The sequence below is a fragment of the Azolla caroliniana genome, unplaced genomic scaffold, assembly GCF_043228905.1.
Source record: "Azolla caroliniana isolate FFs.n. ecotype wild unplaced genomic scaffold, voAzoCaro1.0.p SCAF_2, whole genome shotgun sequence".
NCBI lineage: Eukaryota > Viridiplantae > Streptophyta > Polypodiopsida > Salviniales > Salviniaceae > Azolla > Azolla caroliniana.
This window is the reverse complement of record NW_028230437.1, coordinates 1,215,002-1,227,308: the sequence shown is the minus strand read 5'-3', so window position 1 is coordinate 1,227,308 and position 12,307 is coordinate 1,215,002. Positions and strand designations below refer to the sequence as shown.

At 36.7% G+C, this 12,307-nt stretch overlaps 1 protein-coding gene across 1 annotated transcript; it reads left to right on the top strand.

Annotated features, from left to right (window-relative positions):
- The first annotated feature begins 838 nt into the window (after positions 1–838).
- PGM (phosphoglucomutase) lies at positions 839–10,433 on the top strand. Its single transcript, XM_087339794.1, has 22 exons — positions 839–1,111; positions 2,055–2,120; positions 2,213–2,257; positions 2,501–2,593; positions 2,693–2,745; positions 2,827–2,878; positions 2,958–3,026; positions 6,903–6,971; positions 7,065–7,187; positions 7,276–7,328; positions 7,803–7,881; positions 7,969–8,033; positions 8,140–8,207; positions 8,301–8,419; positions 8,535–8,609; positions 8,679–8,794; positions 8,889–9,030; positions 9,165–9,246; positions 9,349–9,395; positions 9,499–9,576; positions 9,877–9,982; positions 10,187–10,433. Exons 1-22 carry the CDS (start codon positions 872–874, stop codon positions 10,252–10,254), a joined length of 1,908 nt encoding a protein of 635 aa, XP_087195920.1. The 5' UTR covers positions 839–871; the 3' UTR covers positions 10,255–10,433.
- Positions 10,434–12,307: the final 1,874 nt, after the last annotated feature.

Sequence of the window (12,307 nt, the reverse complement as noted above, 5' to 3'; positions counted from 1 at the left end):
TTGAGGTACAATCCGAGTTGGTTTAAGGCATTGGTTTGCGAAATCAATATACATTCTTCGTGTGTCATGAGTTTGAATCCATATAAAGAATCATCATGCAATATGGTTGACAAAACTATTAAGAGGTGGAGAATATCGAGTGATCTGTAATGGAAAGTTGATCAATCACACAGAGCGAGCACGAGAGGTTCGTGGGACAGAAAGAATTTGTGGTTGGCATTGTTTGTTTGTCACTACTAGCCAATCTCTCGACTGTTGGTTACTTTGCGATTCTTCATGACAACACGATTCATCCATCCTTTCACTATCACGCAACAGATTTTTGCCTGCCTGCCATGGTACCGCCGAATATGTATATATACATTTTGTCGGGTTTCCAATCGAAATGTTGCAATGGTGGTGGCATCATCAAATGAGTTTTCGGTTTGATCATTCTTCTTGAGCACCACAATCTCATGATTTGAGCCCAGATTTCGTCTAGTCCTCGAGAGCAGACATGGTCTCTCATGAGTCGAGTCGACATTTCATACGGTCTTCAAGCAGACACACACACACACGAGAGAGAGAGAGAGAGAGGTCTGCGTGACGGATCTCCGAGGAGCCACGCTGTTGAAGATAAAAGTACTATACACGTGGCAAGCGTCCATTAGGCCGAGATCAATGAACAAAAATTATAACAAGCAAGATTATGTCCACGTGGCAAAAGAAGAAAGAAGAAGAAGGAAGAAGAAGAAGAAGAAAAGAGAAGAAGGATTCTTTCTCTGTGTTTCTGCTTCCCCTGTTTCCTCAAAGCAAAGCAAAAAACAAAAACAAAAACAAAAACAAAAACAAAAAAAAGGAACAAAAAAACAAAAAAGAACAGAGGTTTTCCATGGCTTCCCTTCTGCACCATACTCTCCTCTCTTCTTCCTCCGTACCTTCTTCTTCATTGCCACTCACCTCCCCTGCTTCTCTGTTGTCTTGGCGCCATGGCTTTCTTCACCCCGGGCCTCAACTTACTCTTCCTCCATCATTTTCCATTGCATCTTCTCCTTCGCATGCTTCTTTGAGAGTTTCTATTCGTTCGAGCTCGATCACCTCTTCTGCCATAGCTGAGCATGAAGAATTTAAGGTATGTTCTCTCTCTCTCTCTCTCTCTATATATATATATATATATATATATATGCATCATTTACGTTTATGTCCATTGCTGTGTGTATGTGTATATAGTATATACGTGTATGTGGATGTGTATAGAGTATACACGAATATGTGTATGTGTATATATAGGTGTATGTGTATGTAGTATGTAGTTTTCCATGTAGGTATACATATGTGTATGAGTGTATATATCTTGAATGGTACGTGTAGGTTTACATGTCCATAGATGGAGGTGTAAGTGTGTGTATACCTTTGATTTGCTTCACACTAGAGCAAAAGTAACTGTCGAAATGCTTTTCCTTATCAAATGTCAAATGTATTTGAAGCACACATTGAATGCATTTGCTAGGTTCTGCCTTAGAACTCCAATGCCTTTGCCATATCACGTGTATTGTCATATCAAGTGATCTTAGGGAGGTTGGATGAACTGAAGTAAGTTGCATGATCTTATCGAGATTAGATAAATTGAAATGTACTAATTTCTTTCTTAGATTCTCATGCTCTAATGTGTTACTATATTAAACGCCTTTAACTAGATCATATGAAGTGTTTAGTGCCAGGTTAATTTAGTCTAGCTCATTGTGCCCTAATGTCTTGCTATGCCAAACTCTCTCAATAAATAGATGGAATGGGCCCAATCTTTGTATCATAATGTATGCTACTCTCCTAATGAGATTAGACGAAATGGAGTTAAATGAGTTGGGACAAAGTTCTTATTCTCTCAGGGTAAATACTCTTAAATGAGATGGACGAAGTTGTTATGCTTAATGTCTTGGTGACACATTGAATGCTCTTAATGTGATTAGATAAAATGGGCTAGGTGTTTAGCATATTGTGTGCATAGCTGTACAGTCAGCTATTGTTGTGGTCTCTTTTTCATAACCTTATGTCTTGCATTTTGTACTGTCATTTAGATTGCATCGGTGCCTACGAAGCCAATTGAAGGTCAAAAGACAGGGACAAGCGGTCTTAGAAAGAAGGTAATCAATCATAGTTAAGTTTAAGATTTGTGTTCCATCTCACTCAAATGGGGGTAATGGCATTAACCATATGTAATGTATGATTCATGCAGGTAAAAGTATTTATGGAGCCCAACTACCTTGCTAATTGGATACAGGTAAGTGTACTTCGGAAATGAAAAATTTATACGAGGAAGAAACATCAATGTACCCTTAACATTTTGGATATCTCCCAGATTATCCCTAACTTTTCTTTTTGTAAAACGTGGAAAACTTAGTGATATTCTGATAAATATCCAGAAGTTAGGGGTATCTGGTAAATACCCAACAAGTTGTGGGTATTTTGATGTTTTTCCCTTTGTCTAATTTACATATATGCTGATAGGAAATACTGGGTTCAGGCCTTATTCAATTCATTGCCTCCAGAAGACTATAAGGGTGGTACATTGGTATTGGGTGGTGATGGTCGATTCTTCAACAAAGAAGCTTCCCAGGTTTGATAATCTAAATCTTGAATCGTTGTTTTGAATACAAGTTTGGAAATGGTAATGTGTAATGTTGCCATCAGACTGATAGGCTTCATTGCTTTGTAGATTATTATCAAAATTGCTTCAGGAAATGGTGTTGGAAAGATCCTCGTAGGAAGGTAGGTAACTCAGAAAAATTCATGACTTTTCAGATTTATTTGTTCTTTTATAGTTATAGATCTAAGAGTTTGTTGTTGTAGAAATGGGATGATTTCAACTCCAGCAGTTTCTGCCATTATTAGGAAACAGAAGGTAAAACGTTTTGTAATGCTGGTTATTTCTGAGTTATTCTATTTAATTTGTCTTCAAAGCTAATTTTTTAAAATCTTAGGCCAATGGAGGATTTATTATGAGTGCAAGCCACAACCCTGGAGGTCCTGAGAATGATTGGGGCATTAAGGTATTTCCCATAACTCATTGTGGAAGAAGCATTTGAATCCATAACATCTGGACTTTGGGAACTATTCACAAATTTTAACACCATGATTCACCATCACCATTGCTACAATCAGTTGACTGAGCACTCTATCAACCAAACTCAACTGGCAGTGCCAACACAAGTTTAAAGGATGTGAGAAAGAAAGAAAGATATGCTAACATCCTTTAAGAGGCCAAAATGACGTATAAAACCAAATAAGAGCTTACATATTAATAGTTGTCTTGTCTTCAAGAACAACAAAACCAAAGTAAACGTAACTAAATAAAGTAAATAAAAATAAAGGTGACTAAAGAATCCTTATCTATGCATGTAATATTCTCAAGTTAGATAGACAATGTCTGTGATTGATTCAGAATGGAGAGATCTCCAAAGTGAGGAAGCACCTACAACAATGGGAAATAAAGACCTTTATTTGTTGATGACAAGGGTGGAGAGATTACAGTTCACATAGACAGGGCCTATGTGCACAAAAATTGCTATAGTTCGAACTATTCTAACCCCTATGCAATGTCTTGGTTGGGACACGTATTCATGCAGTGCATAGATTCCCCATTGCATAGCTGGAGGGACACCAAGGGCTTCTAGCTGTTGCCTAAGCTGAGCACGCGGCACAATGTCAAAGGCTTTTTGGAAATCCACAAAGCAGCAATAAATCCTCTTATTATTGGCTCTCCTGCCCTCAATAAGGGCTTAGAGGGTCGATATATGATCCAAAGTTGTGAACCCCTTCCCAAAGCCAGCCTGTCCAGCTGAATGGCAACCATTTCGCTTTGCCCGTATAATCAATTCTGATTCTAGGATCGAGCCATATAGTTTAGCCAAGTAATGACCAATCATGATTGTCCAATAGTTAGATGGATAGATATTTTTTAGTGTCCATTAACAATCGGCAACGGTTCGGTTCGGTTTGAGAGGGTCCAAACCGAACCAGTTTGGAACTGAACCGTTTAAAAAATTTGAAGCCTGAACCAAACCGCGAAACTGTTAAACCGAACCGATAAACATTTTTTTTGAAACCGTTAAACCATTAAACCGTAAAAACCGCGGTTTCGTGGTTCGGTTTCGGTTTTCAACATAGGTCAAATTTTTAATTTTTTAAAATTTATAATATTTCATTATTTAGGATTTTTAAAATTTTTAAGATGTTCCTAAAATGTGAGAATAAGGTGTAAAAATGAAAAGATTGTTAAAAAACAAATTTTAGAATTTTTTAATTAAAAAAAAAACAAAACCGTTAAACCGTTTAAACCGCGGTTTTTTACTGTTGAAACCAAACCGAAACCGAACGGAACGGAACCGTTTAAAAAACCTAAACCTAAACCGAACCATTGAAACTGTTAAACCACGGTTTCGCGGTTCGGTTTGGTTCAAACCGAACCGTTGCCGATTGTTAGTGTCCATAGAGAGGCCAATATTGACCCATAGGACCTAAGTACAAAAGTTATCTTGATATGTGTCTCCTTCCTAAGAAGGGATATTCATACCTTTGAAGCACCAAGTCTCAGTGTGCGAGTAAGGCATACACATGAGCTCAACCTTCTAGGCAAGTGATATTCATCCTCTACTAGCCTTTCCTTGCATACCTTACGTGTCTTTATATTTGGCTGATTTTGATTCCATAATTCAACTTCAATACCTAGGTTGTGTGATTCAGTTGCTTGGCATAATGGGATCTCCACTCTTGAGGATTGGCACATTGATATGTTCTGTCCATCTAGTAGGGAAACCTTTCACACGTAGATCTATTAAATATGTGTACTATCAATGGGAGCAAGGTGGCACGGGCATAGATAAAGTGCTCGCAAACCAATCCATCATGATCCTGGGTCTTCCCAAATTGTAACAGATCAATGGCATTTCTTACATTTTGTGGAGTAAAACGGGTGGACTCATGTGGGCGTAAGCCATATGGGCAGGGAAATGGAGGCTGCCTTGGGATATCATATAGTACCCCTGCATATTCAGGTCACACCTGAGGTGAAGTCACTTGTGTGGTAGGTTGCCTCTCATTAAACATTTTCCATGCTCTTTTAATTTCTTGTCCTAGAAACAAGTGATACAAATGATCTTCAAATTTAACTAAATCCAATCTCTTCTGCTTCCGCACAAGGAGTTGGAAGGTTTCTCTTGCTTGTTTGTGTGTATAAATACCCCAAGTTACTTCGTTCTGCAAGCATCTCCATGTATCGTTGATATTCCTCATCATACCAGCTATTTTGTACGACTCTACCAAGTTTGGGGGCATTTGCTCGTTGTGTGGGGAAAGGCATACATGGCTGCTTTATGCAATGACTTTGACAATCCTTGTTTAACTTCATCTATGGGTGCGAAAGGATCCAAATCTAGCATGCCATATATACTCTGCAACCATACACATCAATTGTCTCTCGAGTAAATTGGTATTTAGACAGCCCACTCTCCTTGGCATATACATCCCTTGTGCATCTATCCATCACCTCAAAGCGTAATATGCATGATCTGCTGCCAAGACAATAGGTCTACCAGATATATTGAATTCTGTTATTTCAGGTATGAGAGATGGAGATCCCATTAGATAATGGACTGTGCTTGCACCTCCTTTTGGGTTCCAACATGTCAAAGCATCTGATCCAGGCCATTGTGTCAATCCATTATATATCACAAATCCATGTGCACATCCCAAGGCTAGTGTTTGCCAAATTCAGTTACTCCACTCATATCTTGAGCTTGTTGCTGTAGACCAACCTCTTCTGCCAGAACTTCTCCATAAACAGCCTTGTTGTTGTGGAACATAGTTGTTTGTTCATCCTTAGTTTGTGCATAAGTCTCCTAATAGTATTATGTCAACCATAGTTGTAAATCTTATGATATCATCATATAATGGTAGATATGGTGATTCCCCGAGAGGTGAAAACCATACTGCTGTTACCTGATCTATCGTAACCCTTTTCAAGTGTGTTGGTTGAGAATCCACTTTAAAAAGATTTGGACTTCTACAGCATTTCACTGAATCCCCAGCTGGATTAATTTTTTATAAGAATGGTTGTGTGATAATTCTGATGATAGGTGGTATTATAACACTTTAGGTAATTAAGAGTTCCTGTGAAATTGGTCACAGGAATGCTTATTGTACTTGCTCCCAATTCCTAAGTTCTGGCAAGTTAAATAATTGGGAAGCATTCTATGCAGTTGAACATAAGGAATGCTATTTTTGTTTTCCTTCAGGTTCATTGGTATAAAGCTTGGTATGCTAGGGTAGATCAGGAAACATTTTGATAGTTTTAATGCAGACTCATGAAAGGTTGTGTCTTCTGCCGGTTAAACAAGATGTTCATGGTTAATTTTCTTTACAAAAATAACTAATTAGGTTGTGCTCACATTGTCGATGATGAGCAGTATGAATCGGTGAAGTTAAGCTAATTATGCGAGGAGCTTTGATGTATAATGATTTCTTCATCTAATAGAACCTCCCGTTTGTGCTATGATTTGTGGCATTGATTCTTGATGTTTCTTTTGTGTCTGTTATTATTAATTTTCTTGTATTTTTCTTCCTCACATTGCTCTTCCTAATCATCTTGTTTTTCCTTGTCTTCCCACACTAGCTATTCACTATTTTGTCTTTGCTTACATTGGTAGATCCTTCACTTCATTCTTTCAGCTGTGTTCATAGAGGAATGAGACTGAAATTGTCATGGACCGGGGCTGCACTCTTAAAATTTAAATAGACAGGATGAAGCAAGTAAATGTAGTATAGTATTTGGGCGAGAATTTTTATATTGTTCACAGCTATAATCAAGCTCTGGAATGTTAATGCGATTACTTGTGTCCAACTTTAATGATTGGATTGATGCATTGCAGTTCAACTACAGTAGTGGCCAACCAGCACCTGAATCCATTACTGACAAAATCTATGGTAACACACTCTCTGTAAGTGAAATTTATTATTTCTCATTGAGTTATATATGCATAGATGATTATTGTTGCCATAAGAAGGGGCACTAATTCAATCAAATAAATTAGATTTCAGAGATAAAAATGGCGCAAATTCCAGATGTGGATTTGACGAAGCTAGGCCCAACTAAGTTTGGAAATTTTATAGTTGAAGTGATTGACCCTGTTTCAGATTATCTTGAATTGCTAAAGGTAATTAATCAAGATATTGAAATTTTCCTCTTATGGTCATGTAGCATAATGACATGAAGTTTATGTTCCCTTGAATTTGTGCATGCAGGATGTGTTTGATTTTGACTTGCTCAGAGGTTTTTTTGCACGCCCGGATTTCAGGTATAAAAGGAACCTCAACTCACCAGCTATTAGAAAATGTAATTTTTTACTTAAAAAAATTATCATAGCTCTGAGGATGAGGTAAAACTTCCTCAGGTAGGTGAAATTGAGGACTTCACAAATGAGTCTATTATTTTTTGAGTGTAATAAGAAACTCAGAATCCATAGGGGCGATCTGAGATATCAATCCAATAGGATTACATATCACATTCAGTGACTTATATGGGGATAAAAGATTGCAATAAAGGGCATTCTTGTGCATCCCTGACATTATGACAACTCTTGGCTTATTCAAATGAGGATTTTCATGGCTCGAGTGTGCTTATGATTTTATGCTTTGTTCATGCGTACTAGATATCTTCTCTTTTGCCATCTACATTATACCATTTGAGCCTCGGCTATGAATCATTCAGTAGCATTGTAGACTTGAAACACAAGTTGAGTTCGTGCAAAGATTTGCAACCACATATGCAGGTTCAAGTTTGATGCAATGCATGCGATTGCAGGAGCCTATGCGAAGCCAATATTTGTGGATTGTTTGGGAGCTAAAGAGGTTCATCACAGGATTTATGTTTCCACTGTTAAATTGTAGGCGACTTACATAAGGATAATACTTATATTCTAGAATAATATCATGCAGGACTCCATTGTTAATGGAATACCTTTAGAAGATTTTGGTAATGGTCACCCAGATCCCAATCTCACGTAAGGCATCCAAATGGATTTTTATTCACTTATTTGCATCTTCTAAAATTTTCTTTGTCATCCATCCTTGAAATTTTCGGTGTTTACCTTTATTAAACCATGCTAGGTATGCAAAAGATCTCGTAAAGACAATGTATGGGCCAGATGCACCAGATCTCGGAGCAGCTAGTGATGGTGAGCTATTTAAAGGCTACATAGCTCTTCATTATTTATAATATCCATTGAAGTTCAGTATCCATTTAAGGGAGGAAAACTGGTTTTGTGTAGGTGATGGTGATCGAAACATGATATTGGGAAACCATTTTTTCATCACACCATCAGACTCGGTTGCGATGATTGCCGGAAATGCTCAGGCAGCGATACCTTACTTCAAGAGTGGACCAAAGGTACATGTCTTCATGGGTATGGTGTTAGGCACATCTGTATTTTTGATATTATTTTCATAGGCTTTTTCCCACTGGACATACTATAATTAATAATGTTTCTCTGTATTCATTTTAGGGTTTAGCAAGGTCTATGCCTACAAGTGCTGCCCTAGACCGAGTAGCTGAGAAATTGAGCCTTCCATTTTTTGAGGTAACTATTTTCTTAAAACTTGAGTTGCGATGAATATATATTTGATATTCTTTGGAATGGGGGATATAGGTACCCACTGGTTGGAAGTTTTTTGGAAATTTGATGGATGCTGGGAAGCTCTCAATATGTGGGGAAGAGAGCTTTGGGACAGGTTCTGATCATATTCGTGAAAAGGATGGAATATGGTAAAGGTGTTAACAACAAGAGGTTCAGAAAAAATTAGTAATATCATAGTAATGTGGTTGTGTATGTCACTGAAGTTCTCTGTGAACAACATAGGGCTGTTCTTGCATGGCTGTCTATATTAGCTCACCGAAACAAGGACAAGAAAGTTGGAGAGGACTTGTTTTCAGTTGCAGATGTTGCAAAGGAGCACTGGGCAACATATGGCAGGAATTTCTTCTCAAGATACGATTATGAGGTAAAATTTTGATTTATCAAGTGAAAAATCATAATATGAGCTTTCTTCTCCAAATTAATGCGGTTTCAAATGGATCCAAAATGATATAATTTAAGCTACCAATCTGATGGATATTATTTTGCTCCATACCTAAGGAATGTGAGTCATCTGGAGCCAATAAGATGATTGAACATCTACGAGCTATTATATTGAATAGCAAGGCTGGTGATACCTTTGGTACATCCTTATTCTCTCTCACCACACAATTTATGTTTTTGCATTATGTATGATGTGAACAATCAAAGTCATGTTACTAATCTATGCTTCAATGGAATACAGGAAGCTATACTTTAAAGCTTGCAGATGATTTTACTTACACCGATCCAGTATGTATTTATTTCTACATCTAGAAAATGTGTATATATATGCATAGATTTTGCTACTTAATTTCAGGTTTCTGAGATCTTTCATTACATCATACAATGGCAGGTCGATGGTAGTGTGGCTACTAAACAAGGGATTCGATTTGTTTTCACTGATGGATCTCGAATAATTTTCCGACTATCAGTATGTTACTTCTTAGGGATAAAACCACCAAACACCCTTTAACTTGTTTTGGGTATTCACCAGAGTATTCCTAAGTTTTTGAGGTTTGTTGCCCTCTCATCCAAAGGTTACTACTGCATATGCATATTTTTAGTAACTTCTGGAAACCTAGGGGTATTCTGGTAAAATACCCAGAAAGGTAAGGGTAATATTTGCTGTTTTACCCTACTTATCAACTGATCTATTTATAGAAAATATTTTCTTAACATTTTGTTCAACAATTATATCAATTTGTCTTTGGTTGATGCTTTGTTTTGCAAGGGTACGGGTTCATCTGGTGCAACCGTTAGGGTATACGTGGAGCAATATGAACCGGATATCTCAAAACACGATTTGGATGCTCAGATTGCCTTGAAGCCTCTAATTGGTAATAATCATTCAATCTCAACATTTCCTGTTTTTATAAGTAGTTTTTTCATGAGTGCTTATACCAAGGCTTTTAGGTAATGGTCAAAATTCGCTGATTTTCTGCTGAATTTTGACCTTATATTAACATGTTTCCTATATTAAAACTATAAGTTGAAAGAAAACAGAAAACTGATAAGTTCTGTGGTGCTGATATTTTTGACAGATGTAGCCTTGTCTTTATCAAAGCTCCAAGAATTTACTGGCCGTGAGAAGCCCACTGTTATCACGTGAGCTAGCTTTCGTAATGTACATATGGCCAAAGAATTATTTCTGTAGCCATCTCTCTGCAAGATACTCTACCGGAGTATGACGTACTATGAGTTAAAATCTATGGCAAGGCAATTTTGTATTCAACAGTTTCAATAACAATAATAGGAAAAGTAGAGCATGTTGAAGCACGTGTTTTTTTCCTTGTGTACCTTGTACACACATTCTAGTCTATCTGGGTTTGCGGGTTTGTACTGTGGGAAGCTTTCTTAATGCAATGATGATATCCACAAAGCAAAAGAGCTGTTGGATGGGGTGAGAAGTTCTCGCATTTTAATGCTCCATTGCATTGCGACATTTTGTTCCTTCATTACTACATTTTGTTTACCGTGCAGAAGTTGCAGCAGGTTTGTGTGAAATGGTCTGAGAAATTTTCGCATGTATGAATGATAAGAATTGCGATTGTCTTTTATGTGATTCATGCTCTTCTTTACTTTCTACTAACATTTACTACATTCACTTTTCAATTTGAAGAGTTATAAAAGGAAAGGCTTTTGTGACTAACAATTGGCAATGGTTCGGTTCGGTTCGGTTCGAGAGGGTCAAAACTGAACCAACCACGAAACCGTTAATTCGAACCATTAAAAAAATTTGTTAAGCCATTAAACTGGTAAAACCGTGGTTTTGTGCTTCGGTTTCAGTTTTCAACTTAGGTCAAAATTTAAAATATTTCATTATTTAAATTTTTTAAATTTAAAGATTTTCCTAAAATGTGAGAATAAGGCATGAAAATGAAAAGATTGTTTAAAAACAATTTTTTTTAAATTGTAATTTTTTTTTTGAAATATAAAAAAACAAAAAAACCCCGTTAAAACTGTTTAAACCATGGTTTTTAACTGTTGAAACTGAACGGAACCGTTAAGCCTCGGTTGTTGATTGTTATTTGTGACCCTTTACCTCTCTCCATCTTTACTATCTCAAGAACTTTGCATATGCTTGCAACGTAGCAACAACATTTACACATGGAAAACATGTGAATTTATTTTGAAGTTTGTTACTTTATGAAGGATTGTATTTGTTTTGGCATGACTTTATATTATTGTAGCTCTTCTATGTTCTAAGTAAATAGATTTCACTCTAGAAAAAAGGTTGTGATTGTTAAGAAAAAACATGAGGTATTGAATTACATTTCTTATCTCATGAACGTGCTATTAGAGGCCTATGATCAACATGATCAACAAAATAATGTCTAACCTTTGTACACGGTCTCAAGAAATTACATTTCCTATCTCATGAATGTGCCATGAGAGGCTTATGGTCAAGTCTAGCAGTAAAATAATGTACAAAGGTCTCTAGAAATTCTTCAAACTTAATTAACTTGGTTTGATGTGTGAATATCATTGGTCATTTGAACAGAAGACTGTTAACAATGTGCAATGGAGATGAAACCAAGCCCCAATAAGCTAAAGACTAAAGTGTAAACCTGAGCCAACAACTTCTCTTTGAAGCAAAAACATGGTATTTGTGCACATCAACTTTCTTTTCTGTACAATGTATTTATAATGGCATTGGTCGTATGGGTAGCAACAGGCTAGAATGTTAACAAAGAACCATGGAGGCAAAACCAAGTCCCAATAAACTAAAGTCTAAACCTGTGTCAACAGGTTCTCTTTGAAGTATTCTAAGCATTAATTTCAAGACAAACTTAAGGTGCCAAAAAATATAGCATTCATGCACATTAACATTCTTTTCTAAACAATGTTATTATAGCTAATGCCAGGGAATAATGTTTGATACATTGCAAGGCCATTGCAATGATGTTTATATATAAGGTAAAATTCCATAAACATGTGTTTAATCCTATATTTTAGGTGACCAGAAACCTCCAAGTTGAACTAACCATATACATTGGTTTTGCAAATAGGCAAGCAAACCTTTTGACTTTCTCAAATTCATGCAATCAATACACATTATAAATGTGATCTTTAATTTATCATTTGGTTTTGTGACATGCATAGGAATCATGCAATGTGAATTCTTTTTCTTTAAAGATTATCATCCATCCAAACAACTGCAC

Excerpts from the sequence above, each read along its gene's own strand:
- PGM (XM_087339794.1), top strand. The coding sequence starts at position 872 with ATGGCTTCCCTTCTGCACCATACTCTCCTCTCTTCTTCCTCCGTACCT. Across the intron at positions 7,329-7,802 it reads TTTGCACGCCCGGATTTCAG|GTTCAAGTTTGATGCAATGC; the intron begins GTATAAAAGGAA and ends CCACATATGCAG. Across the intron at positions 8,034-8,139 it reads CACCCAGATCCCAATCTCAC|GTATGCAAAAGATCTCGTAA; the intron begins GTAAGGCATCCA and ends AAACCATGCTAG.